At 38.0% G+C, this 27,647-nt stretch overlaps 1 protein-coding gene across 1 annotated transcript; it reads left to right on the top strand.

Annotated features, from left to right (window-relative positions):
- Nucleotides 1–1,141: 1,141 nt before the first annotated feature.
- On the top strand, nt 1,142–25,747 carry TIMMDC1 (translocase of inner mitochondrial membrane domain containing 1). Its single transcript, XM_060098976.1, has 7 exons — nt 1,142–1,561; nt 4,194–4,359; nt 7,191–7,279; nt 7,711–7,778; nt 18,638–18,716; nt 21,944–22,054; nt 24,339–25,747. Exons 1-7 carry the CDS (start codon nt 1,368–1,370, stop codon nt 24,487–24,489), a joined length of 858 nt encoding a protein of 285 aa, XP_059954959.1. The 5' UTR covers nt 1,142–1,367; the 3' UTR covers nt 24,490–25,747.
- Nucleotides 25,748–27,647: the final 1,900 nt, after the last annotated feature.

The raw sequence follows: 27,647 nt of genomic DNA on the forward strand, positions 1-27,647 counted from the left end.
ACCTGGAGCCAGAGCCAAGAGTCAGTGGATCTGAATTCTTTATTGGACAACCTATGTGCCAGCCATGATAGGTACTGGAGATAGATGAATATAAACGGTCTCTGACCTCAAAGTTAGTCTACTGAGACACATAGCAAATAGGAAATCGTGATGCAATGTAGTAAATGTTATGTTGGGAACTGAATCTAATCCTGTCTCCCAGACACCAGAGATCTTCCTGGCGCCGTGACTGACTCAGCTAGTCACTCTTATCAGTCACTTCCTGGGCCTTATCTATAGAATTCCAGCTATCAAATTCCTGAACTCTATTTACTGTATCCTACTGAAGAGTGTAACGATTTCTAATTTCACCTAGAAAGGAATCAAGGATGGGTAGGGATTGGCAAAGAGAACATGTGACTATATTTGGATGCTAGCAAAGATTAAGTGAAATTACACAAACCAGTTTGAGAATATTTTAAATGCGTGCATTTTAATAAAAACTATACTTCGAAGCACATGTTAGTGGAGACTGTAGTGACGGGAAATTAGTGCTGGACTATCAAGCAAACGCCTGGTAGAAATTCCAAAAATTGTCCTGCCTTTCGAGAAACAGTAGGCATATGAACTATGGGGAATAAAACCCATCTTGTGAAGCCCAGGGCCGATTTCTTTAAAAAGTGTTCTGGAAATCTCGGGGTAACTGGCACCAAGACCCCTCTTCAACGCCTCGGTCCTTTCCGAAAACAAGAATGTACCCCACCCAGCCCGGGAGTCCGTGACGGGGTAAGTTGGGCTTGTATTTGCGCAAATTGCCTTCCCCTTTCCGTACTCCACTTGTAGTGAACACTGCACTTCCTTCTCCTACATGGGGTTTCTGCCGTTTTAAATACGCTAACCTACTTTAGCTTCCGAACACTGCCGAACACATCTCGCCACCTGCAAACTGCCCAACTCTCCCGTTTTCTTGGCGCAGGAAGACCAGGAACATGACGCCAGAGGCGGGGCCAGAGGGCGCTGAGCGTGTCTACTCGCCGCTACCTCACTTCCGGCGGGCCAACCCCGCACCGCAGAGGTCCTTCCCGCCTCCAACCGGAAGTGTGTTCGGCTCCGGCTCCGCCTTTGCTCCTCTTTTGGCCTTTGCCCTCGTTGGGGCGGGACTTCCTGTCTCGTGTGTCCAAGGGCCTCCAAAGTGAGGCTTGGCCCTGAGGGCAAGTCTGTCAGGCGGTGTGGCAGCGGCTACGGCCGCGAGTTAGCTCGGGCCTAGTGTACGGGTACTCGTCCACTCCTTCTTGCAGTTAGCCTCGCTCTTCTCCCACGGCGCCTCCGGGAGGCCTTGGCGCCCTGAGCGCCCAAGCGAGTGTCTGTCGGCAGGTTCGTAGAGGGCCATGGAGGTGCGGCCGCCGACGCCACGGAGCTTCCTCTGCAGGATGCTGAGTCCTTTCCCTCGGGTCTTTGCTGCCGAAGCTGTGGCCGCCGATCCCAAGGCTCTTGTGGAGGACCAGAAGCTGCCTTCCTACGTCCCAGAACCCCAATACCCGGAATCCGGATGGGACCGCCTCCGAGAGCTGTTTGTCAAAGAGTAAAAGTGCCTACTGTCTGGGGAGGGGCTCGAAGGAGGTGACCTGCTGCCTGGGTCATCTAGGGCGAAGGACCCCAGGGTGGTGGGATTTATTTTTGTGGGATTTGGGGTTCTAATATTTGTATTCCAAGTTTGTATCCTACCTTTGCCGTTTGGTAGTTCTATTGGTTGACAGGCCGGTTTTCAGATGGTAAGGGTGAGACTAACTGAAAGTCAGAGCTTTTAGGGGTTTTAGGGACTCTAGTCTTAGCGTAATCCCCCGATTTTACAGATTAGAAGAATTGAACCAAGCTACTTAGTGATCCTAGAACCAACATCTGCAGGACTCCACTCCAGTATTCTTTTTCATGTTTCACTTGATCCCAAATTTTCATGAACAGCAGCCCTCCTCCTCGCCATAAAAGTGGAGGTTGGAGAGATAACAGAGAGTTGTAAAATTTTTATTCTGCCAAATAGGGAATATATTAAAAAATAGTAGCAACTGTTGTCTCATCAGTTTATAAAAGAAAAAATATTAGCTGGATTCACAAATAAGGATGCTTCACAATAAAGAATAAATAAGTCTTTAAGCTAACTTTAATGGAAACCTAAGGATAATTAGTTAATTTCATCATTTTTTTAAATTCACATACTGGTGAAAAGTTAGCCCTCTTATGAAGTACTTTACCATACACTACACTGTTATCAAGTGGATAAATTAACATTTAAGTTTTATTATGTTGCTGAGATAGGGCAGGGAAACTGGTGGAACTGTATTTAATTACTTTATTTAGTTTCATCATCTCATTTTAAAGATATCGAGGCCGCCCTTCTCATTGGTCGTTCCAAAATTTGAGATACCTGTGAACGATCCTGTGTAGTACACAACAGCAAAGTGTTATTTTGATCAGCTTTATAAACAGCAGAATGATGAGCTGAAAGAAATTTGGAAGATAATTTAGTGTGACTTTCATTCTCCCATGTCATGGGTGAGGAAACCTAGGTTCAGAGCGATTGTTTTCTGGCTGCAGGTCACTTAGCAGTGGATGACAGAACCAGAACCACAACCCCATTGCTGTTACTTATAGTCCAGGTCCTTTCCACCACTATGCCTTGTTTGTTCACCGTTCCTTAGCTCTTAGGGCCAATCATGTAACTTCTTAGAGCCTCTATCTATAAAATGAAGAAAAATGTCACCTATGTCATGGAATTTTTCAGAGGATGAGAAAGAGGAAAGCGTATTGCATTTCCTGGCTTGCTAAATCTTAAGCTCTTTTACATTTACTCTTTTCTGAGTTCTACCAGTTTTTATGTAAATGTTGTTTTTGGTCCTTATTCATTATAAAAGATAAAATATAAAGTTCAGCTTATAGCAGTTTTTCCTCTTGATATAGGAATTATTTTCCTAAGAGATTTTATTTAGGTTTCTCTCTTGTGTATGCAGGAACTATAAAAACGTACTGATTCTGATTTCAGAAATGTAGTGGTTGTTATTGGCAATTAGAATTAAACACTTGTACAACCTCTGAAGAAAGCAAGTTAGTACTGTAAAAAATTAACATTTAGGGCTTCCCTGGTGGCGCAGTGGTTGAGAGTCCGCCTGCCGATGCAGGGGACGCGGGTTAGTGCCCCGGTCCAGGAAGATCCCACATGCTGCAGAGCGGCTGGGCCCATGAGCCATGGCCGCTGAGCCTGCGCATTTGGAGCCTGTGCTCCGCAACGGGAGAGGCCACAACAGTGAGAGGCCCGCGTACCGCAAAAAAAAACCCAAACAAACAAAATTAACATTTAGTAGTTCACTTATGTAGGGGGGCCATCATTTATAGTAACTGAACACTTACAAACTTAGCTGTTTCTTAGAGCAATTTCCAGAGGACATCTTGGAAGCTCCAGTACGGGTTCTGGTTTCTTATGCTTTTGAGAGTAATAGATTGGATGAAATGGTAGTTTTTCCCTGTTATTTTAGGTTTGTCTGTGTTGCCCACTGCATAGTGAGCTTTCTTATCCAATGGTCTTTAATAGTACAGGCCCATCTGAGCATGACATAAAAATTAAATATTCAGAAAGATAGTTGTGATTTTTTTTTTTACATCTAGGAATTCATTCTGGCATATGTTGTCCTAAAATCTCATAAGCTCATGTAATTTCCAAAAGTTATCTAAAAATTCAAAAAGGGAAATATTGATCTGTACATCCAGTTCACAAATTCTTTCTGTTTACAGGGATATAGTAGAGCTGTAATAGTCATCAAATAAAATAACGTTAAAAAACAAGCTTTTTATTGGAGTATAGTATGCACCTAGAAAAATGTACATAAGTATACCAGTCAGTGACTTTTCACAAAGCAAACGTAGCTGTGTACGCAGCCCCAAGACTGTTAACAGCATCCCAGAGTCTCCCCCTGGTGCCCCTTCCCTGTCACTGTCTTCCCAAGAATAACCACTAGCTTAATTTCTGAAAGCATAGATTAGTTTTGGCTGAGATTTGAGCTACTTGTAATAAAATTACTTAATTCATCAGAAGATTTAACTGGTTTTGCCCATCATGAAAAGTGTAGCCCTTTTAGCATTTGAAGTAATTCTGATCATACTGTCTTTTGGAGAGCAGTATGCATAAACTAATCCCAAACAACACTGTCTTTTTGATGTTTTAGTGAACAGCAGAGAACGTCAAAAGAACTTCAGGGTATTTACAAGGCGGCAATTTCAGCAGGCGTCATCGGCTGGGCATATGGGGGGATACCAGCTTTTATTCATGCTAAACAGCACTATATTGAGCAGAACCAAGCAGAAATTTACCACAACCAGCTTGATGCAGTGGTATGTACTGGTGTTCTCATAGTATTTGGGGGCATGCCAATTTAGCTGTTCCTTTCACACTTAGTCATCTAGTTAGGTGGTAGGGTTGGGAAGGTTTAGGAAACAAAGTCTGTACTTGACAACAATGCAAGTACTAATGCTAAAGTGCATACACGAGCCTCGTCAGACCACTTTTCTTATCTTCAGAATTGATCACCACTTACGGCTCTACTTTCTGAAATGTATTTCTACCCGTGCTAAATCATCAAGGCTCAGCTGTAGCATATTTATCCTATTCGCAAAGCCTCCTGCAGTACACTAGCTCACACTAAAACAATAATTAGAGCTTTATAGTTTGTAGAGTGCTAACTCATTTGTTATATCTTAGCTCCGCACATCAATTCTACTGTATTAGTGAGGAAGTTACAGCTCAGAAATTTTTGTTTTTTGAAGCTTTTTTTTTTTGAAATTGTGTCAGACTTAAAAGTTGCAAAAGTAGTACCAGTGTCCCACAGTATCCAAGGGGGATTGGGATCCAAGGACTCCTGCGAATACCAAAACCCGAAAATGCTCAAGTCTTTTGTATAAAAAGGCACAGTACCATAGACCCCCCATATCCATGATTCCACATCCTCAGGTTCCAAATCTGAGGATACAGAGGGCTGACTATACAAAGAATTCCTGTATGCCTTTCGGTCAGATTCTCCAAATGTTAAAATTTTACGACATTTGCTTTCTTATTCTCTCTCTGTATAAGACGTACTATTATCTTTTTGTGAACTGCTTGGGAGTAAGTTATAGACACATGAGTGCTTCAGCCTGCATTTCCTAAAAACAAAGACATTTTCTTACATAACCACAATATGATTATGCAGAGCAAGACATTAACACAGAGTACTGTTATCTTACCTATGGACTTTATGTAATTTTGCTAGTTGTCCCACTAATATAATTTATTTTAAAAGTAAACAATTCATTAAAAAAATTTTTTTCTGGTCCGGGATCTAATACTGGATCAGGTGTTGCATTTGCATGTCATGCCTCTCTAGTCAGTCTCCTTTAATCTGGAACAAGTTTTCTGTTGTTCTTTGACTTTCATGACTTTGATATTTTTTAAGACTATGGTCCATTTATGTTAGAGAATGTCCCTCAACTTGGTTGTTTGCTGTTTTCTTGTGATTAGATTTCACTTATGTGTTTTTGCAGGAATACCCTAGAACTGATGTTGTATTCCTCAGTAGGTAAGGATAAGAAGCACAAGATATCTATTTGTCCCTCAACTGGTGATGCTTACTTTAGTCACTTAGTTAAGATGGTCCCTGCCAGGTTTATCCACTGTAAAATTACTATTTTTTTCTCTTTGTAATTCATAAGTGTCTTATGAATACTTACTAGCTACTTTGAGACGATGCCAATATCCTATTTTTCATCAAATTTCTACCCTCTAGCTTTAGTATTCGATGCTGATTCTTGCCTAAAGCAGTTATGACGGTGGTGGTTGCCTAATGGCCATTTTCTAATTCCATCATTCCATTTATATTTATTGGTTAGTATTCTGCTGTAAGGAAGAGCTTTCACTTTCCCTCTATTTATTTATTTGTCCATTTATCTATTTATAATTTATTTATTCAATGTGGACTCATGGATTCTTATTTTATTCTGTAGTTTTATAATCCATTATTATCATCCTTTATTTTGATACTCAAATTGGCCTGGATTTGGACCATTGGAGCCTCTTAAAGCTAGCTCCTGTGTCCTTTTGATATGTCCCCATTACTCTTTGAGCACGCCTTTACTTTCTAAAAGGCACAGCAAGGTGTTTCTGGTCCATCTTTTACTTTTTAAGCACCAGCCCTGGCATAAGCCCATTTCACCAAAGACATATAGTTTCTTTTAAAATGGTATTTAAAAACCAAGTTCTAGTGCTAGGTATGCTCACTGTTACTGAGGTATCATGGCTTCTAGGCTCTAGGCAGATAGAGTTAGGAAATGTGTATGTGTTTGTATGTGTGTGTGACTTATATACAGATTCATGCACATTTCTATATCTGTTTCTATATTTACCCATTTATTAAAAGCCATGAGTTCGCACTGATAACTTTCAGAGAGGTTTTGATTTGCCCAATATCATATAGTAGTTAAGACTACACTTAGAGTTTCTGTCACATTCTTTAAAAATCTTGACTTTACCCTCTCGATATTATGCCAGACCTGCTTCATTGTGGTCTAGTGAAAATGAGTTGTGGAAACAGACAAGCTAATTTCCAGTTCTGACTTTATTCCTTATTGGCTGAGAAAAACTTCCTCTCTATGTTTTAGTTAAAACTAAAACACCTGCTTGAAGAAAATGTTGTAAAGATTAAGTGAGGTAATATGTTAACAATTTTTACATAGAAGGTGGTCAGTAAAGATTGTTTTTTTTCCTTCCTTTCCTCCTTTCCTGCACATCTGTGTAACTTTAATCCTTACCCTTTACAGTATACTCTGCGCTGCTTCTTTATTTTGTGTTTTTCTTTTCCCCACAATTTCTTGAAAAAAAGTATGTGTAATACTGATTTTATGTCTGTCATAGTGTTTGTCATATAGATTCTTAGTTGCTACTTAATTGATGGATTACTTGTTTGACACTGCATCTCTTAGTTCCTTTTACACCTCCTGATAGAATATGATGCACATGGCATTTTCACTTAAGTTTCAGTACTTAAAGAATGATATTTCTAGACATTTTCCTATTGTTTCTATGTGTTTAGGTGTCCCTACTTAATGCCTAGCTGACATTCCTCCACCACATTTTTAAAATAGGGAAAGTGTCAGGGTGTCTCAGAACCTCACAGCCTTTTTATTAACTTTAGCAATCTGCACATCGTGCTGCCACACGAGGCTTCATCCGGTACGGCTGGCGGTGGAGTTGGAGAACGGCCATGTTTGTGACTATATTCAAGTAAGTTCTCTGAATTGTGACAAACGGTCTTGGGTATTCTTTTAGGAGCACATTTTTTGAGCAGTGGAATTATAAAATGTGAACGCCCATATAAAAGTGATTCATGATACCTTTTTCTTAAGAACTTTTATCTATTTACCTAAAAGATTGGTTCAGTTGTACTTTTGTATGCATGGATGAAGGTCTGCCAACTAATATCAAAATAGATAGCGGGTTGCTAAGTCAGAGGAACTGCAGAACTCTTCTTTATGTTCTGTTGCTTATTGGCATATTAGCAATCTGGAACATACTGAAGGAGCCTAGACTAGCACCAGGGATTGACATAGTAGGCTCTTCTAAACTAATACGTATCACTTTAGTGAAAGTTACAGTCAAGAAGGTAAATGAGATATGCTTTAAATTATGTTTTCCTCCTCCTCCCTTCTTCTCAGTACAGTGAACACTGGTCTAAATGTGTACCGAAATAAAAATGCCCTAAGCCATTTTGTCATTGCAGGAGGTAAGACATTTTTGTTTTGTTTACATTTTTCAATCTCAAATATGGTTTAGGAAATATGTAAGGACTTACAAGTCATGACTACTGAATTCTTTGGTTGGCTTCTCATCACATCTCATTCAACATTCATGCAAAATGTATGGAAAACGTTGTGCTTGGTCCTTGGTGTACTTGTTGAACAAAACAGATAAGGTCTTTGCCTTCATTGAGTTTTATCATCTAATGTGGATGGGAAAAAACACGTTGCTATGATAGAAAGTAACAAATAGGTGGGGCAGTGGGATCTAATGTGGACAGGGTGATCGAGAAGACCTTTCTTCTTTTTTTTTTTTAAACATCTTTATTGGAGTATAATTGCTTTACAATGGTGTGTTAGTTTCTGCTGTATAACAAAGTAAATCAGCTATACATATACATACATCCCCATATCTCCTCCCTCTTGCCTCTCCCTCCCACCCTCCCTATCCCACCCCTCTAGGTGGATGCAAAGCACCGAGCTGATCTCCCTGTGCTATGCGGCTGCTTCCCACTAGCTAGCTGTTTTACATTTGGTAGTGTATATATGTCCATGCCACTCTCACTTCGTCCCAGCTTACCCTTCCCCCTCCCCGTGTCCTCAAGTCCATTCTCTATGTCTGTGTCTTTATTCCTGTCCTGCCCCTAGGTTCTTCAGAACCTTTTTTTTTTTTTTTAGATTACATATATATGTGTTAGTATATGGTATTTGTTTTTCTCTTTCTGACTTACTTCACTCTGTATGACAGACTCCAGGTCCATCCACCTCACTACAAATAACTCAATTTCGTTTCTTTTTATGGCTGAATAATATTCCATTGTATATATGTGCCACATCTTCTTTATCCATTCATCTGTCGGTGGACACTTAGGTTGCTTCCATGTCCTGGCTATTGTAAATAGAGCTGCAGTGAACATTGTGGTACATGACTCTTTGAATTATGGTTTTCTCAGGGTATATGCCCAGTAGTGGGATTGCTGGGTCGTATGGTAGTTCTATTTTTAGTTTTTTAAGGAACCTCCATACTGTTCTCCATAGTGGCTCTATCAATTTACATTCCCACCAACAGTGCAAGAGTGTTCCCTTTTCTCCACACCCTCTCCAGCATTTATTGTTTGTAGATTTTTTGATGATGGCCATTCTGACTGGTGTGAGGTGATACCTCATTGTAGTTTTGATTTGCATTTCTCTTATGATTAGTGATGTTGAGCATCCTTTCATGTGTTTGTTGGCAATCTGTATATCTTCTTTGGAGAGATGTCTATTTAGGTCTCTGCCCATTTTTGGATTGGGTTTTTTGTTTTTTTCATATTGAGCTGCATGAGCTGTTTATATATTTTGGAGATTAATCCTTAGTCCGTTGATTCATTTGCAAATATTTTCTCCCATTCTGAGGGTTGTCTTTTCGTCTTGTTTTTGGTTTCCTTTGCTGTGCAAAAATTTTTAAGTTTCATTAGGTCCTATTTGTTTATTTTTGTTTTTATTTCCATTTCTCTAGGAGATGGGTCAAAAAGGATCTTCCTGTGATTTATGTCATGGAGTGTTCTGCCTATGTTTTCCCCAAAGAGTTTTATAGTGTCTGGCCTTACATTTAGGTGTTTAATCCATTTTGAGTTTATTTTTGTGTATGGTGTTAGGGAGTGTTCTAATTTCATTCTTTTATGTGTAGCTGTCCAGTTTTCCCAGCACCACTTACTGAAGAGGCTGCCTTTTCTCCACTGTATATTCTTACCTCCTTTATCAAAGATAAGGTGACCATATGTGTGTGAGTTTATCTCTGGGCTTTCTATCCTGTTCCACTGATCTATATTTCTGTTTTTGTGCCAGTACCATACTGGAGAAGACCTTTCTAAGGAGGTGACATTTAAGCTGATAACCTGAAGAATCGAAAGGAGCAAGGCTTGCAACGAAGAGTAGCCTAGGCAGGGAGAACGTCAAGGGTGAAGGCTCTAAGGTTTCTCAAATGCAGGATAATATGACTGGAACATAGTGAATAAGGGAAAGAATGGCTTGAAATCAGATTGGTAAGGTGAAGTAGAAAGGAGCCAGATTTTTCATGGTAAGAGATTGGATTTTATTTTAAAGTTCTCTGCCTCTGTTAGATAATGCCCTCTTTAAAATGAATGTTTAAAAAGAAAAAAAAAGTATTGAACATTTTCATTACACTTCCAGTACAAATCCAGTACATTTCCAGAAATGTAAATGAAGTTAACTGCGTATACATGCAGACACTCACTAATTCATGTACATTCTCTCACATACAAAAGCATACATATACTGCACATAACAGTTTTTTACTTTTTATTTGGAAATAACTTCAAGCTTATGGAAAGTTGCAAAAATAAAATACAAGGAACACCATGAGCAATACCCTTTAGTACTGATATTAGTTATTGTTAACATTTTTTTTTTTTACTCCACCCCCACCCGGCTGCACAGCTTGCAGGATCTTAGTTCCCTGATCAGGGAATGAACCTGGACCTTCGGTAGTGAAAGCACAGAGTCCTAACCACTGGACCGCCAGGGAATTCCCAGTTATTATTAACATTTTAGCCCGTTTGCTTTATCACTTGTGCTCTCTTTTATTTTGGGTGCACTCTCTCTTTCTCTATGTATACATACACAGGCAAACGCACATATACGTAATTTGAGCTTAATGTTTTAATGAAAACATTAAAAAATATAAAACTAGAAATAGGCATTAATAGCATTGTAGCAGCTAGAACTTGCCTGGTTTTAACTTGTGAACATTTTTACATGGATATTCTGTAGGCTCAAGTGCCTATATCCAAACCAAACTCTTGTCTTTCTGCCCCTACTTGCAAATTTACTCCTGTTATATGTTCTCTGTCATCTGTTAAATTCCAAAATTGGAAATCAGTTAATGATGTGGTTCTGCCCTTTATTTCCCCTTTCCAGACTTCTAGTTCTATCAATCTTTTTTTTAATAAAAAATTTATTTATTTTATTTATTTATTTTTGGCTGCGTTGGGTCTTTGTTGCTGTGTGCGTGTTTTCTCTAGTTGTGAGTGGGCTTCCTTGTGGTGGCTTCTCTTGTTGAGGAGCATGGGTTCTAGGTGTGTGGGCATCAGTAGTTGTGACACGCGGGCTCAATAGTTGTGGCTCGCGGGCTCTAGAGCACAGGCTCAGTGGTTGTGGCACACAGGCTTAGTTGCTCCACGGCATGTGGGATCTTCCCGGACCAGGGATTGAACCTGTGTCCCCTGCGTTGGCAGGCTGATTCTTAACCACTGTGCCACCAGGGAAGCCCTAGTTCTATCAGTCTTATTCCTTAAATATATATGGACTCTCTCACCTCCTCTTTGTTCCCACTGCTACTACAGGTCTTCGCTGTTTCTAATCTTGGTTTGCTTCACCTCTACTGTTATCTGACTTTTTTGAAATATGAATAAGATTTTAACACTTCTCTGCTTCAGATTGTTCCATAGTTTCCCATCACTCTAATGTCGATTCTTGACCTGACCTCCATGCACCACTCTTGCCCAAAACTTATAATCTACTTGGATTTCTCAAACCCAGCCTATTCTTGCCTTACAAGAATGCTTGCTTGAATCCACCTTCCAACTCCCACAACTAATTTCATTCAGCTCTATACTTAACCTGTCTTTCAAGTTTCACTTCATCTGTCAGCTTCAGCTTCCCTGGAGGGTTCTCCTAGCTCACATTTTCCTATCTTAGGTACCTTTCCCCTGTGTTCTCATAGTTCACTGTAAACAGTTTTATCAAAGCATTTATAACACTATGTTGTAGCTGTTTACTTGTTTTGCTTCCCCACTAGACGACTTACTTGAATTCAGAGAAAGTGTTTGCCTTTTATTTCACAATTGTTTAACATATAGCAGGGTAGAATGAAGGTTTCTTGATTGAATGTAAATATTAGTAAAATAAAAATAGAAAAATATATCTGATACAATATATATTTTTATCTCAAACCAGCAAGCAACATTAAAATTAATGGTATAATACTAATTTATTCTGAAGTCAGACTCAGGTAAGGATGTCTTCCCTCACCACTATTATTTGGCATTGGTCTGGACATTCATAAAAGTATATTCAACATCTAGAATGCCTTAGTAAGGAGCTTGGCAAATCCTCTCCCTCAAAAGTAATAATAAAACTGGACAAAATTATCAAAAGCAACCATTTAAAGATTCTGAGAATTGACCAGAGGCACACAACAAATTGAGAAGCATTTATTCAAGAATTTCTACTGAATCTCAGTGAGAACAGTGGGAGTAGTCTGTAATGTTTCAGCTTGGGGCTGCTTCCACTTCCTAACACCCAGCTGCATGATGTAGAAGTTCCACAAGGGCAGGGCAGGCTGGGAGGAACAACACTTCTGCTGTTTGAGGTGACTGACTTGATATGGAGCAGAGCACAGAAAATTCCATGCCTAAGGGTGGTGCTGAAAACAAGAGCAAACAGTTAGGGAAGGACAGTTGTTTGGGGCAAGCAATAGACTGGCAGATGAGGCAGAATCTTACCCGGGATGTCCAGGGAACAAGAAAGCCAAAGAGGACTTCAGTAAGATCTTACTAATCCCTGGAACTCCAGAAAGTTACCTGTATATGTAAGCACACTCAGGAGAGACTGGTAAGGGCCCTAGCAAGCTACTTATCTTTGGTTAATTGTGAGGCCTCAAGAACACAGAAAGTAAAAGCCAGAAAGGATTTATAAACTGCCTAAACCTTGAGTGCATTCTTCAAGCCACAGACAGATCCACTGACAAAAGGTAGCAGCCGGGCTTCCCTGGTGGCACAGTGGTTGAGAGTCTGCCTGCCGATGCAGGGGACACGGGTTCGTGCCCCGGTCCGGGAAGATCCCACATGCCAGGGAGCGTCTGGGCCCGTGAGCCATGGCCGCTGAGCCTGCGCATCCGGAGCCTGTGCTCCGTGACGGGAGAGGCCACAACAGTGAGAGGCCCACGTACTGCAAAAAAAAAAAAAAAAAAGTAGCAGCACTACTGGCTTAAGATGTGTAATCACAACCTCTGACAAATCATTGACTACCAAGCTGGTATGATTCCTAGAAAGCCAGGCATAAAAATAAAAACTGAGCAGAGACTTCTGTGGCTGCACTCTACAAAAACAACAACAGCAAAAAACAAAGGCTCCATAGAATTGGTACAGGCAAATCACTACATAAGCAAAGAACCACAGCCATGCCCCTGGGTAGGGAGATGTTCCAACTCCAGTGTTGCTATAATTTATTACCTAAAATGCCTGGTTTTCAAAAACAACAAAAATGTCACATTGATCTACAAAAACAGGAGACTTAAAAAAAAGCAGTCACTGGGTATGTCTCTAACAGAGGCCATCTATTGGACATAGCAAACAAAAGACTTCAAGCCATTTTAAAAGAATTAAATAAAAGTGTGATGACAATTACCATATAGAAAATATCAATAAAGATAGAAATTATTCAAAAAAGAATCAAATGAATATTCTGGAGTTGATAAATACAATAATGGAAATTAAAAATTCACTGGAGAGGAGGCACTCAACAGCCAGTTTGAGAGAGCATAAGAGAATCAGTGATCTTGAAGATAGATCAATATAGCTTGTCTTTTATCAAGGACAGAATTTTTAAAAATGAAGACAAATGAACAGAGCCTCAGAGATCTATGGGACACAATCAAGAATACTAACACATGGATAATGGAGAGGAAAGAAAGAAAAGGGAAGAAAAGGTATTTTAGGAAATTATGACCACAGACTTCCCAAATTTGATGAAAAACATTAATCTACACATCCAAGAATCTCAACGAACTCCAAGAAGAATCAACATGAACAGATTCACACTTAGACACATAATAGTTACACTGTTGAAAGATAGAGAAAAGTCATGAAAGCAACAAGATAAAAACAACTCATATTGGAATACCCAATAAAATTAACAGCTGACTTCTCATCAGAACAGTGGAAGCCAGAATACAGTAGAATGACTAAGTGCTGAAAGGAATAAACTGTCAATCAGTAATTCTGTATCTAGCAAACCATCCTACAAAATTGAAGGCAAAAGACGTTGGCAGATGAACAAAGAATTCATTGCTAGCAGACCCGCCTTACAAAAACATTAAAGGAAGTTCTTCAGGCTGAAAGGAAGTGATATCAGATGGTAACTTGATTCTACATGAAGAGCATTGATAAAGGTAATTATATAAGTAATTCTTGAAGGCAGTATAAATATATATTTTCTTAACTGATCTAAAAAAGTTACATAATAATAAAATTGAAGTGTTGGGCATATAACATTTAAAGCTATATATTATAGCACAAAAGAGGGGGGAGGAATGGACTTAATTGGAGCAATGAAATGACACCAAATAGTTACTTGGCTCCACAGGAAGAAATGAAAATTACTAGAAATGGTAAATACATAGGTTAATATGAAAGAGTTTGTGAATCTGTTGTTTCCACTTTCTTTTCTTAACTGTTTTTACCCTTACCGTCATTAAAATATATATGGTTGTGTAAAATAATAATAATAACATTGTATTGTTTTTAAACATATGCATAACATAAATGACAATAATAGTACAAAGCAGGGAGAGGAGTGGAGCTGTATTAGAACAATGTTTCTACATTTTACTGGAATTAGTACTGATCTGAAGTAGAGTGTGATAAGATGCATAGTATAATCCCTAAAGCAAATAATAAAGTATCAACTTTAAAAAATAGTAACAAGGTCAAAAAGGAATTAGATAATATAGAAAACAAATAGCAAAATGGCAGATCTAAATCTAACCATATCAATAAAAACATTAAAACATGAATGGATTAAACATTCCAATCAGTAGGGATTGTCCAACAGTATTTTAAAAAGGATCCAACTATATGCTGTCTGCAAGAGACATATTTTAGGTTTAAAGGAACAAATTAGTTGAACATAAAAAGATGGACAAAGATATACTGTGCAAACAGTAAGAAAAAGAGCTTGAGTGACTATACTAGTATCAGACAAAATAGACTTTAAGACAAAAGTGCTAGAAGACAAAGAAGGACATTTTATAATGTTAAAAGGGACAATCCACCAAGAAGATACAACATTTAGAAACATACGCATCTAACAACAGAGCTCCAAAATACATGAAGCAAACACTTTGAATTGAGAAGAGAAATAGACAATCAGTTGCTGGAGACTTTTACAGTAGCTGGAGACTTTAATACTCCACTTTTAATAATGGATAGAACAACTAGAGGGAAAATCAACAAGGATATAGAAGACGTGAACACTTATCTATCTGCATGACACAGTAACATCTCTAGAACACGCCACCCAGCAATAGCAGAATTTTCAGTCTTTTCAAGTGCACAGGGGACATTCTCTAAGCTAGACCATATGCAAGGCTATAAAACAAGTCTCAATAAATTTAAAAGGATTGAAATCTCACAAAGTATGTTCTCTGTCCTCAATGGAATTTAAACTAAAAAGAAATTGGGGGAAAATCACAAATATTTGGAAATTAAACAGCACATTCATAAGTAAACCATAAACCAAAGAGTAATCACAAGGTAAATTTAAAATATTTTGAGCTGAATGAAAATGAAAGCACATTATATTAAAATTTATGAGGTACAAGGACTTCCCTGGTGGCCCAGTGTTAAGACCCCACACATCCAATGCAGGGGGTGCAGGTTTGACCCCTGGTCAGGGAACTAAGATCTCACATGCCGCAGTGTGGAAAAAAAAAAAAAATTATGAGGTGTAGTCAAATTAAAATAAGAAAGATCTCATATGAATAATCTAAGCTTCCACCTTTAAAAACTAGAAAATGAAGAGCAAAATAAACCTAAAGTAAGAAGGCAGAAGGAAATAATAGAATTAGAATGACACTCAGTGAAATCAAGAGAAAAATCAATGAAACCAGAAGTTGGTTCTTTGAAAAGAGCAACAAAATAGACAATCCTTTAGCAAGACTGACCACAGGAGGAAAAAAAAGATACAAATTACCAAAATTTGCTCAAGAAGAAATAGAAAATCCCTATAGCCCTATAACAAATTGATAAACTAAATATTTAATTAAAATCTTTTCACAACGAAAAGTCCAGGACCAGATGGTTTCCCTGGCTATTAATATTATCCTAATACCAAAGCCAGATAAAGATAGACAACTAAACTACAGATCACTATCCCTCAAGAGTATATACACAAAAATCCTTAACAAAATATTAGTAACCAAATCCAGCAACGAATAAAGATTATACACCATGACCAAGTGGAACTTATTTAAGGAATTCAAGGTTAGTTTGAAAACGCATTTGACAAAAGTCCAACATTCATGATAAAAACTCTCAACAAACTAGGATTAAAAGGGACCTTCTTTAACTTGATAAAGATTATCTGTGAACAACAGCTAACATCATATTTAATGGTGAAAGACTGAATGATTTCCTTAAGATTGAGAACAAGACAAGTAGATGAATACACTTGTATTTAGCATTATACTGGAGACTTTAGCCAGTGCATTCAGGCAAGAAAAATAAATTTAAAACATCCAGATTGAAAAAGACTGTTCACAGAAATATGGTCCTGTGTAACAAAGAGTGTGACTCCATTTTTTATGTTTGGCTTCTGGCAGCTTCTAAACCCTACCACTCCTCCTCCACCACCACCCTTTTGAAATAAATTTATTTATTTATTTATTTTTGGCTGCGTTGAGTCTTCGTTGCTGCACGTGGGCTTTCTCTGGTTGCGGCAAGCAGGGGCTACTCTTCATTGCAGTGCGTGGGCTTCTCATTGTGGCTTCTCTTTTGTGGAGCACGGGCTCTTGGCGTCTGGGGTCAGTAGTTGTGGCACACTGGCTTAGTTGCTCCGAGGCATGTAGGATCTTCTCAGACCGGAGCTCGAGCCTGTGTCCCCTGAATTGGCAGGCAGATTCTCAACCACTGCGCCACGAGGGAAGCCCCTGACCCCCTTTTTAGTAAACAGTTTTTTAGAGCAGTTTAGGTTCACAGCAAAATTGGGCAGAAGATAAAATATTTGCCATATACTTCCTCCCTGCTGCATACACATAGTCTCTCCGGCTATTAACATCCCACACCAGAGTGGTACATTTGTTACAATTGAAGAACCTAAATTGATACATCATCACCCAAAGTCCTGTTTACCTTAGGGTTCACACTTGGTGTTTTACATTCTGTGGGTTTGGGGAAATGTATAATGACATATGTCCACCATTATGGTATCATAAAAAGTATTTTCCCCCCTAAAAATCTGTGCTCTGCCTATTGATCCCCATGCTCCACCCTCAACCCCTGGCAAGCATTGATCTTTTTAACTATCTCCATAGTTTTGCCTTTTCCAAAATGTTGTATAGTTGGAATCATACAATATGTAGCTTTTTCGGATTGGCTTCTTTTATTTAATAATATTGCATTTAAGATTCCTCCATGTCTTTTCATGAGTTGATCACTCATTTCTATTTAGCGGTTGATAGCTCATTTCTGTTTAGCACTGAATAATGTTCTATTGTCTGGATGTATGACAGTTTATTTTTCCATCACCTGTTGAGGACATCTTGGTTGCCTCCATGTTTTGATGATTATGAACACAGTTGCTATGAACACCTGTGTGCAGGTATTTATAGACAAAAGTTTTCAACTCTTGTGTCATTGCTGGATGGTATAGTAAGAGTATGTTAGTTTTATAAGAAACTACCAGTCTTACAAAGTAACTTTACCATTCTGCATTCCCACCAGGAATGAATGCAAGTTTCCATTGCTTCATATCCTCACCAGCATTTGATGTTGTCAGTGTTCCAGAGTTTGGCTATTCTAATAGGTTTTTTAAAAATATTTTGTTTGGAAAGGAAGCCTAGAAAAAAAGACCACATTTTTTGCCGTCTCTGGATAATGGAATTAAAGGTGATTTTTGTTCTTGTTAATTTAAAAACTTAGAAAAGACGGGGACTTCCTTGGCGGTCCAGCGGTTAAGACTCCGCACTTCCAATGTGGGGGGCGTGGGTTTTGATCCCTGGTCGGGGAACTATGATCCCACATGCTGTGCAGCACAGCCAAAAAAAAAAAAAAAAAAAAGTTAAAGAATTGGATAACTGGGTATGCTGGATGCTCTAAATGCATAGTCTATAAAATAAAATAATAATAATAGGATATTACAAACAACTTCATATCATCACTTGAAAAAATTTTTTAAATTTAGAAAAGTTAAAACAATGAATATGTAGTACTTAAATAAGAACTATAAACCTCAAATGTTAATTTTAAAATTGTTACCACCTGAAGTGTCATTCGTTGTGTTGTACGTAGTGAAAGAGGAAAATGAATGGACATCTTGGGTGTACCATCTTAGTGGGAAGGAAAGAGGACCTATGCTCCGGCCACCAGGTGGCGTTGTAGGCCAACTGCCCACTTGCAGGCCTGCTTGAGAGGTGTAGCATAGCAGTACAGAAAGGTGGGGCTGGGGGAGGACATGAACTGCAGGGGCTAGTGAAGGTTTTGTTCTTTATTTGAGGAAAACTTTCCTTAAAGAAGGAACAAGTGAAAGAGGTGGAAGTGCAGAAATAAAGGTTTTTAAGGCGAGGTTGGCAAAAACGAAGCAGAATGAGAAGAGGCCGGGTCCACAGAGCCGACTGAGCGGTTCTGTTTGTAAAAGGAACGTTTCTTCCTTTGAGCCTGCAGAGTGGATGGGAAGCTGGCTGTACTGGCATGTTAGATTCAGGAAATCGAGGTTGTGGTGGTGTATTAATGTTGGGCTCAGAAAGCTTACCTGGAGATGTATGTCCTCGTGGAGGAACATTTGTAAATGGAACTCTGGTGTTTAAAGGTGGTTTAATTTTGCCCTGTGTTTGTTTCTTTTAAAATAGCTATCACTGGAAGTCTTTTTAGAATAAACTTAGGCCTGCATGGCTTGGTAGCTGGTGGCATAATTGGAGCCTTGCTGGGGTAAGTGTTAACATGATTTGATTCTAAATTAATATAATTTCATGCATGCCTTCTCTGTTAAAAATTGCAATCATTTCTAAAGAACAGATGTAATACTTAGAGCCTATAAAAGGTCTCTAGTCTTGTATGAGCAGTAGCTTTGACTGTCCAATTCTGATTGTACCCCAGTTGTTGATTTTACTTCTAGTTTTCACTGGATAAAAACTGTTGAAATATCTCTAACACCTGAAACTATTTGAGGTTTGAGCAAGGTACTTATAAGCAGCAGGAAAAAGGAATAAGAAACAGTTAACAAGCACATTCTATAAAAAAATTTGGGGTTAGATTTTGTTTGTATAGTTTAATAAACTTTAAGAATTTTCTTCTCCAACTTTTTACTTTGAAACATTTCAAACCTGTAGAAAACATGAGTGAATTGAACATTGAACACCCATATAACCCTTTACTTAGATTCACCAGTTGTTAACATTTTTCCATATTTCTTTTCTACCTCTCTGTTTATGTGTGGGACATGTGTATATTTCCTTTTCTATTTTTTTTTCTTTTGGTTAAACCATTTAAAGTATTTTAGACCTCATAATTCTTCAGCCCTAAATACATCAGCATGTATTTCCCAGGATGAAGAACATTCTCCAACGATATCACAGTACAATTATCACAATAAATAATTTAGCATTGATTGATGGAATACTATTTAAGATAGGGTCCATATTCAAAATTCCTCAGTTATTACAATAATGTCATATATATATAATTTTTTAAAATCCAAGATCTAATTGTTGCATTTCGTTGTTATGTCTCTTTAGATTCCTTTAAGCTAAAACAGTTCCACTGCCTTTTTTTCGCCCAGAATATTTCTCAATTTTGTTTGATTATCCCCTCATGATTAGATTTAGGTTTAATGTTTTCACCAAGAATACAACATAGGTGAGGTTGTGTCCTTCTCAGTGTATCACATCAAGAGACATATTATGTCACCCATTGTAAGTGACGTTAACTTGGTGTATTAGTTTTCTGTTGCTGTGTAACAAATCACTACAAACTCAGAAGCTTCAAACACCACGCATTTATTATATGGGGTTGGTCCAAAAGTTTGATCAGATTTTTCCATAACATCTTACAGAAAAATGCAAACGAACGTTTTGGCCAACCCAATATCACTTTTCTGTATGTCAGAAGTCTGCGTAGGCTCAGATGGGTTCTCTGCTTAGTATTTCAGAAGGCCAAAATCAAAGTGTTGGCCAGGCAGGTTCTTACCTGGAGGCTCTGTGGGAAGAATTTGTTTCTATAAAATTCAGGTTGTTGACAGAACCCTGTGGCTGTATGCCTGAAGTCCCCGTTTCCTGGCTGTCTGTCTGTCAGGCACCACCTTGTTCCTAGAGACATCCACATTCCTTCTCACGTGCCCCCTCCATGTTCAAACCAGCAACCAGTATGTTGAATCCTTCTCATACTTTTAATCTCTCTGACTTCCATTCTGCCACCAACTGGAAAAAACTCTCTCCTTGCAGAGGGTTCACCCAGATAATCTCTTCTTTGATTAACTCAAATTCAACTGATCAGTAACCTTAATTACATCTGTAAAATCCATTTTGCCATGTAACATTTAATCATGGGCATAATATTTCATCATTTATTCATAGTTGAGAAATTAGGGCAGGAAATTTGGGGGGCTATTTTAGAATTCTGCCTGCCACATTTGGTATCTACTAAATTTCTCCACTGCAAGGGTATCTTTTTCCCATTGTGCTTAATAAGGAATCTGTGGGGTGAGACTGTGTAAATAGTCTGTTCTCCAGATGTCTTTCTTCTGGTGGTTTCAATGATCCATTGATGATCCCTAATGTAATCAGTTATTGTAAAAGTTGCAAAATGTTGATTTGCTAGTTCTGTCATTTCTTCTGTTTTTATTAGTTGGCATTTATCTGAATAGAAGAGTTCTTTCTCCCTTACCCTGCCTTTTTCTAACCCCCCTTTGAGGAGGAAACACTGTAACTTTATGGATTCTTTTTTTTTTTAATTAAAAAATTGTTTTAAAATTCAACATATTATAATCTATTGCTGATGTTTTTGTTGTATTGTTAATATACCAGCTTGGTTTGAAGGGAAAAATTGCTGAAATTAGCTGCAAAAATATTTTTTTATTGAGGTAAAAAAAACACATAACATAAAAATTACCATCTTAACCACTTTTAAGTGTACAGTTCAGTACTGTTAACTGTATTCACATTGTTGTGCAACAGATCTCTAGAACTTTTTCATCTTGCAAAACTGAAACTCTGTGCCCATTAAACACTAATTCTCCCTTCTCCCACCCCACAGCCTCTGGCAACCTCCTTCCTACTTTCTGTTTCTGTGATTTTGACTACTCTAGGTGCTTCTTATTAGTGGAATCATATAATATTTTTCCTTTTGTAACTGGCCTGTTTCGCTTAGCATAATGTCCTGAAGGTTTATCCATGTTGCAGCATGTGACAGGATCTTCCTTTTTGGACTGCATAATATTCAATTGTATATACAGTACCACATTTTCTTTATCCATTCATCATCAATGAACATTTCCCCTGAGCAAAAATAATTTTTAAAATGTGGTTACAACTTAAGTTGTATCCAGAAGGAATTTAAGTTGTGTCAGAGTCAAAAACTCCTTATCTTTGAAAACATGAACCAAACCCTCTTCATTACTGTAATAATTATCTAAATCAGTTTCTCAATGGGTAACTGTTGGCATTCTGGGTGAGACAGTTGTGCCAGACTCTTGAATTTTAGGATGTTTTGGCGGCTTCAGCCCCAAAAGCCAGTAGCATCCTTCCCTCAATACCCCCCACATTTCTTGTCCCTTAAGGGGCTCTGGCACCATTCCTGGTATTAATTTCATTTCTGAGAAACCTTCAGTATAAAGCTATTCACTAGAATTTGTCATAAATATATTTTTTCCTGGTTTATTTATCATTCATGATAAAAATCAGACCCAATTTATAGACCTGTTGTTTTTATACCAGTTAAATTTAGGAAGTTGCAATGATTGTTTTTCCTATTGTTCAGACCAGGAAGGAAATTATCTTAATATTTTTTTCTTTGACAAGGACACTTTAATTATCAAACGTTCCTGTACCTGTCAGTGAGCAAGTGGCTCGTTTGGTGCTGCTCTCGCCTTAGCAGAGACACTCATGTTTCACGTGGTTAACAGCTCTTTCTCCTAAGCATTCCCTCTGCCTCCCCCTCAGCACTCCTATAGGAAGCCTGTTGATGGCACTTCAGAAGTACCGTGGTGAGACAGTTCAGGAGAGAAAACAGAAGGATCGAAAAGCACTCCAGGAGCTGAAACTGGAAGAGCGGTAAGGAGCATCTTAAGACCGGGGTGGAGGGGGGTGGTGTCTGGCTTTCCTATCCGCGGACAGTGGTGCCCTCTGAAATAAGTACTCTAAATTGCCGCTCAATTCAAAGAGTTTCTGTTTACTGAGTCCTCCACCTGGCACCTTACCTGGCCTTTTAATCTTTTTAATTAAGGAGAATGGAAAACCGAAAGACACTAATTGAGAATCTTTCCTTAGATACATTTTTTTTAAGTTAAAATGTTGTAAATCTCATTTGGTTGCATATTTTTTTCTTTTCCTATGTTTCTGACTGCATAGGAAATTACCTAAAGGAAATAAACAGCAATGAGTGAGCTTTACTTGGTTTTATTTAAAAGATGATATCCTTGTTTACACATACATCTGTGAACAATACAGAGCAGGTTAGGCCTCCACATTCAAAGATTCTACTTCTTGCTGTGGACGCAATAGGCATTAGGTAGATATAGTGGCTGTTCATGGACTAGATGCCACTGAGAAGGATACAGACTGTCACCTGTTTATCTAGTCACTCCTTGGGGTCCAGCAATAGCAGACTTCATGCTAATTCTTTTTAAGATCATCATAATAGGCTGTCATCTAGCACTTTGTTACAAATGATTCTCATGGTTCTGCTTCCTGGCCACTAAGATGACATCTGCTGCTGCTACTTTGGTAGTTTGGTAGATAAGCAGTCTTCTTTTCCCCATGTTTTTATTTGAAACTTCCATTTGTGCTACACACACACACACACACACACACACACACACACACACACACGGAAATTCTTAATATCTGTAGATCTGTTGTCCAAGGACAGGTGCTATAGGAGAAAAAGCATTGATTTTAGAGCCAATGAAACCTTGAAAACAAACCTTAAATTCCAGCTAGACTATTGATTAATTCTGTGACCATAGATGTTTTCCTTAACTTCAAGCCCTCAGTTTTCTCAACTGTTCTAAGGGCAGAATCACACCACAGTGTTCAACATATGTTTGTTTTGTTCTGTCTTCTCCATAGTAAGAAGGTGAGTGAGATATGCAGCTCTCCAGGTTCTAGGATAAAGTACTTAAAATTCTGAATGCCAACATATAATTTGATATTATGGAGAGTTAAAAGCATGAAAGCATTAGCTTATTTCTAGCCCTTTAGGTGTCCTAAGAGACTTCTTTTTTAAAAAGGAATCTTTGAGAAAGGAGTTGGAAAAGTAAGGAAAACATCTGGTAATTTGAATCTGACATAGGAAGTTATAGAAGAATTAACATTTGGAAAAATATGAACAAATAATAATTGTATTCCAATCAGAAAAAAAGGAAACCAGAAAAAAAAAAACTAGAGAAGTTGGTCAGTTATTTAGAGATGGAAAACCTCAAGAATGGGTAAAAACAACTGGAATTATAGAAATGAAAGAATATTTTGGCAGAAGGAAATAGTGTCAGAAGTGTATAGGTTATTTATATATATACACATATATAATATATATGTGGTATTTCTGAGGACAGTTAATAAATAGTTAAGAACCTTTTATATGTCTGCGTCTTTGCTGGAAAATAACTACAGTATAGAGAAATCAACAAAGTGAGAATCTAGAAAATTGACATAGTGAGCAGAAAATACAGAACATTGGCTGTATTTTCCATAGAGCTATGAAAGAAGGTATGAGAAGATAAGAAGAGTTGATAAGAAGATAAGAGTTGAGAAGAAAGTCATAGGTGACCCTGATAATCACGTAAAGACAGGAAGACACTAATACTTGACTTGGAGAAAGAACTGATCTGTTATTTGGAAATTTGATTTTTTAACTCCTAGTAAATATACGTCTGTAGTGTTGCCCTATATGACTTTTCCGTACTGAGATTACCAATGTTATAACCTTTGTGCATGTCCCACAAGGTCTGTCAACAGAGAGTTTAACAGAGTGGCAGGGTGTTTCACATCCCCTCTGGGCCCTGAGGGCAAGAGGACAGATTGGTTTCGAGGCTCACACCTTAGCTCAGGGTGCTTCAGCAACTGCATGTCACCCCTTCCAGAACTCTGGAATATCTTAAGGATCAGAGCTACTGCCCTGGCAATATCCACGTTAGTAATGTGAGACTCCTAGCTGGCTTGTAAGTGGAACAGGTTAGGAGAGAGAAGAAAGTCATTGTATTTGAAGTGCAAGGAGCAATGTTTGCTCACAAGTTGTAAGGGAGTATAAGACAAACACTACCTTTCTAAAAAAAATTCTCTCTAAAAACCAAAGAAATAGAGCAGTACTTGATATATCCTTCTTGTTCTTTGATCACAGGAAAGCCAGACTACACTTTACTGAGCTCCTCCCTGAAGAAATTGAAAGTAATTTACAGAAAAATCGATCCAAGGCCGATGCTAAGAAAATTGAAGCCCTGCTAAATCTTCCTAGAAACCCTTCGTCAGCAGATAAACAAGACAAAGACTGAACATGCTCTGGACTTAAAACTCATTGGAGAGTTGAAAGCTGTGTTGCTATGTCCACTGAATGCCAGTTAATTGGGCTGCTGACAGATGTAAGCACTGGCATCTGTAGTGTCAGTGACTTGCTTACTTTTTTTCTTAACCAAGAATTGGGCTATTGTACTCCTACTTTACTCATCCTTAAATTTAAGTATGTACTTTTATCTACATTGATTGATCTATATATTTGACATTATATCTATATTGATTGATCAATATAGATTTCTTTTCCCTGGATTATACAATAGTAAATTAAGATTTCCCAAAAGATTAAAGTTGAATTGTACAGGTTGTAAATTTATTCTTGTAGCCCTTTAAAAGAGTACTGTAGGGATCACTAGGAAGGAGAGGAAGGAACCAGGTAAGGCAAATGGTCTGTGAAACCCTTGCGCCCTTGAGTCCTAGAAACAGTAAGGACCTAAATGTGTAGTCATGTTTGGTTCTGTCTTAATAAAAATCTAAGATGGTTCTTGTGCCATTTGAAATAATATAAAACTTAACAAAAAGGAAGTAGATAAGCATTATTAAAGAAACAACCCGACCTTGTTTCCTCTCTCAGTAATGCTGACAAAGTATCTCTGCTATAGTATACAAGAGTTACTCAGAATAGATACACTGTCTCTACACTCCAGGAGCTTGCTGCCTGAGAAGGAGGCTGCCCTGCAGATTATAACTTCTACTCAGTGAGAGGTGAGAATGACTGAATTGAGTGTACTGAGAGGAAAAAACTGCTAGTGCTTTGTTTTGGGGTTAGACCTCTTGGTTCCTACTCTGAAAATACTGTTGTTCACGTGAGCAGGGTTTGTGAAGCAGCCTACAGTAGGCGCTAAAGCCGTGGGCTCTGGAGGCAGAACAACTGGCTTGGAATCTCAGCCCTGGAGCTTCGCAGCCATGTGACCTGCAGCCAAGCCATTTTACTTTAAGTCAAGTTTGCTCATCTGTCAAATGAAACAGTATCTACCTCAGAATGAGTATTAAATGAAACGATGTGTGAAAAACATAGCACAATGCCGTGGCACACAGGGCATTATCTAACAACAGGTATTAGCAGTTAAAAGGATACGCACCAGCACATTTTCACCATGATTTACATATTATTGCCACACTCCCAAAAGCATGTTTTTCTTAATTATCCCATTCATAAATTCCTGATAAATTGGTACTTAGTCAATCTGTTTATTGTTCTATTCACGACCACATTGAGATTAAATCCTTCAACTTACAAAATTAGATGGTTTTAAAATAATTTTATTCATATCACAAAAATATCAGAATAATAAAATTAAAAAATACTACTTGAAAAAATAGTAACACATTTATTAAATGTAATAAGCAATAAGTTACTATAATTTATTTAAAGTACAAGTAAGCTGTCTCTTAGGTTTGTACTGTTTTGTGGTTACTTCTAGAGGTCTCCTTTTGATCATGTCCAAGGATTATGAATCTTAACTAAATGTGGCAATTCCTGGTGTGGTTTTTTTTTTTGGTTGATGTTTGTTTAAATTCTTATGATTTTGTTCTGTGAGCAACCATTTAAAAGTGTACCTCTGTTCCTTAGACTATATAGAGTAATCTAGCCCCTTTACAGCTACCAAAATTCAACGTTTTAAATCCAGCCCCATTTGAGAAACTTGGTCAACTTGCTGTGCAACTCCAGATTTTCAAATGAGAATGTCTGATTGCCCCAGGTTAAGTCACGTCCACTCCTGGTCCAATGAGCATGGAAGGCAATTTCAGAGAAAGAGGAGTCATGAGTTAAGTAATGTAGGAACAGCAGTTGGCCACTTCTTTCTTTTCAATTCTCTGCTGATGTCAGAGGGATCCAGAAATACCATGGAGGAAAAGCCACTTTAGGGATGTAAGGAAGCCCTATGGAATGCTATTTTCATTACTTCACTTTTTGCTAAAGACAGCTTACACTTTAGTACATACATAAAACCTATCTCATTTTAAATGAGAACCTTCTCATAAAGATTTTACAAATGAGATTAAAATAGCATAAAGTCATTTAAGGAGAGTATCAGTCCAATGTGAACTAAACAAATCACTCTCCAACCTTACTATTGCTTTGAGGTGTAAGTAGGTCCCCTACATACCAACATTCAAGTTGTGAACTGTTTTTTTTTAAATTTAACTAAAATTAATTTTTAATTCCCTTATATGTCTTTGAAGTAACAAAATAGATATGCCAATTTTTATTACAAAAATGAACTTATGAAGCTGTTTTCATTTGCAGTTACTTTCTAGAACAAGTTATTGATTAGTTCATAATTTAATTGTTCATAATTAGTTCATAAATTTTAAATAGAAAAAAAGTTTGTGTGTGTTTTGTACACATGCACAACTTTTGCTAAATCTTTTCTTAGAGAAGTTTGCATTTTCCTCCTTAACAGTTTATTGGTTGTGTCAGTCTTAACCACAGAGCTTAGCAGTGTGTATTAAGTATTTTGCTATGCCCTTGTTCTCTAATACAATATTTACTTTGGCTTACCAACTTTTTTCCAAGGAATTATCAAGAAGCATTCATCTGGGCTTTTCATAGTATTGATTTATTTTTTAGTTGCTCCTATTAAAAGAAAAAAAAAAACCAGTTCAACAAAATCTATTCTTGTTTGACCTATAAGTTTGATTTACTTTACAAAACAAAAAATAAAGTCATTCTGTTTGCACTTACTAACAAGTTGCGAACTTTTGAAGATGCGAACATGTGTTCACATGTCCAATCACGTAAGTTAGTTCAGGTGTCTGGCATACATTGTCATGTGCGTGCATCGTTATGCTTTTGTGTTCTTTACAGTACTGTATAGAGTACAGTAGTAACAATATCTTCACTTCAAGCCCAGCATGTCCGGAAGCAAGCATAAAATCAGCGGTATATAGCCGCTGTGTTAGTCGGGTACCTAGGCTAACTTTGTTGGACTTATAAACAAACTGGACTTACGAACACACTCTCAGAATGGAACTCATTCGTATGTAGGGGACTTACTGTATAAGTCATTCATTCTACCTGTCAGAGGAAATTAGTTGTAGATGGATCTACTTCCTCCTGAACCTAGTAGAGAAGTGGGAGAACCACAAAGGAGAGCACAATGAAAATGTGCTGGCTAAACACCAGTAATATTTC

The sequence above is a fragment of the Mesoplodon densirostris genome, chromosome 5 (genome assembly GCF_025265405.1).
Source record: "Mesoplodon densirostris isolate mMesDen1 chromosome 5, mMesDen1 primary haplotype, whole genome shotgun sequence".
NCBI classification, from domain to species: Eukaryota; Metazoa; Chordata; class Mammalia; order Artiodactyla; family Ziphiidae; genus Mesoplodon; species Mesoplodon densirostris.

Bases quoted from the DNA above. Each gene is read 5' to 3' on its own strand.
- TIMMDC1 (XM_060098976.1), top strand. From the start codon at position 1,368: ATGGAGGTGCGGCCGCCGACGCCACGGAGCTTCCTCTGCAGGATGCTG. The intron at 7,280-7,710 runs GTAAGTTCTCTG...CCTTCTTCTCAG, and splicing joins ATGTTTGTGACTATATTCAA to TACAGTGAACACTGGTCTAA. The intron at 22,055-24,338 runs GTAAGGAGCATC...CTTTGATCACAG, and splicing joins GAGCTGAAACTGGAAGAGCG to GAAAGCCAGACTACACTTTA.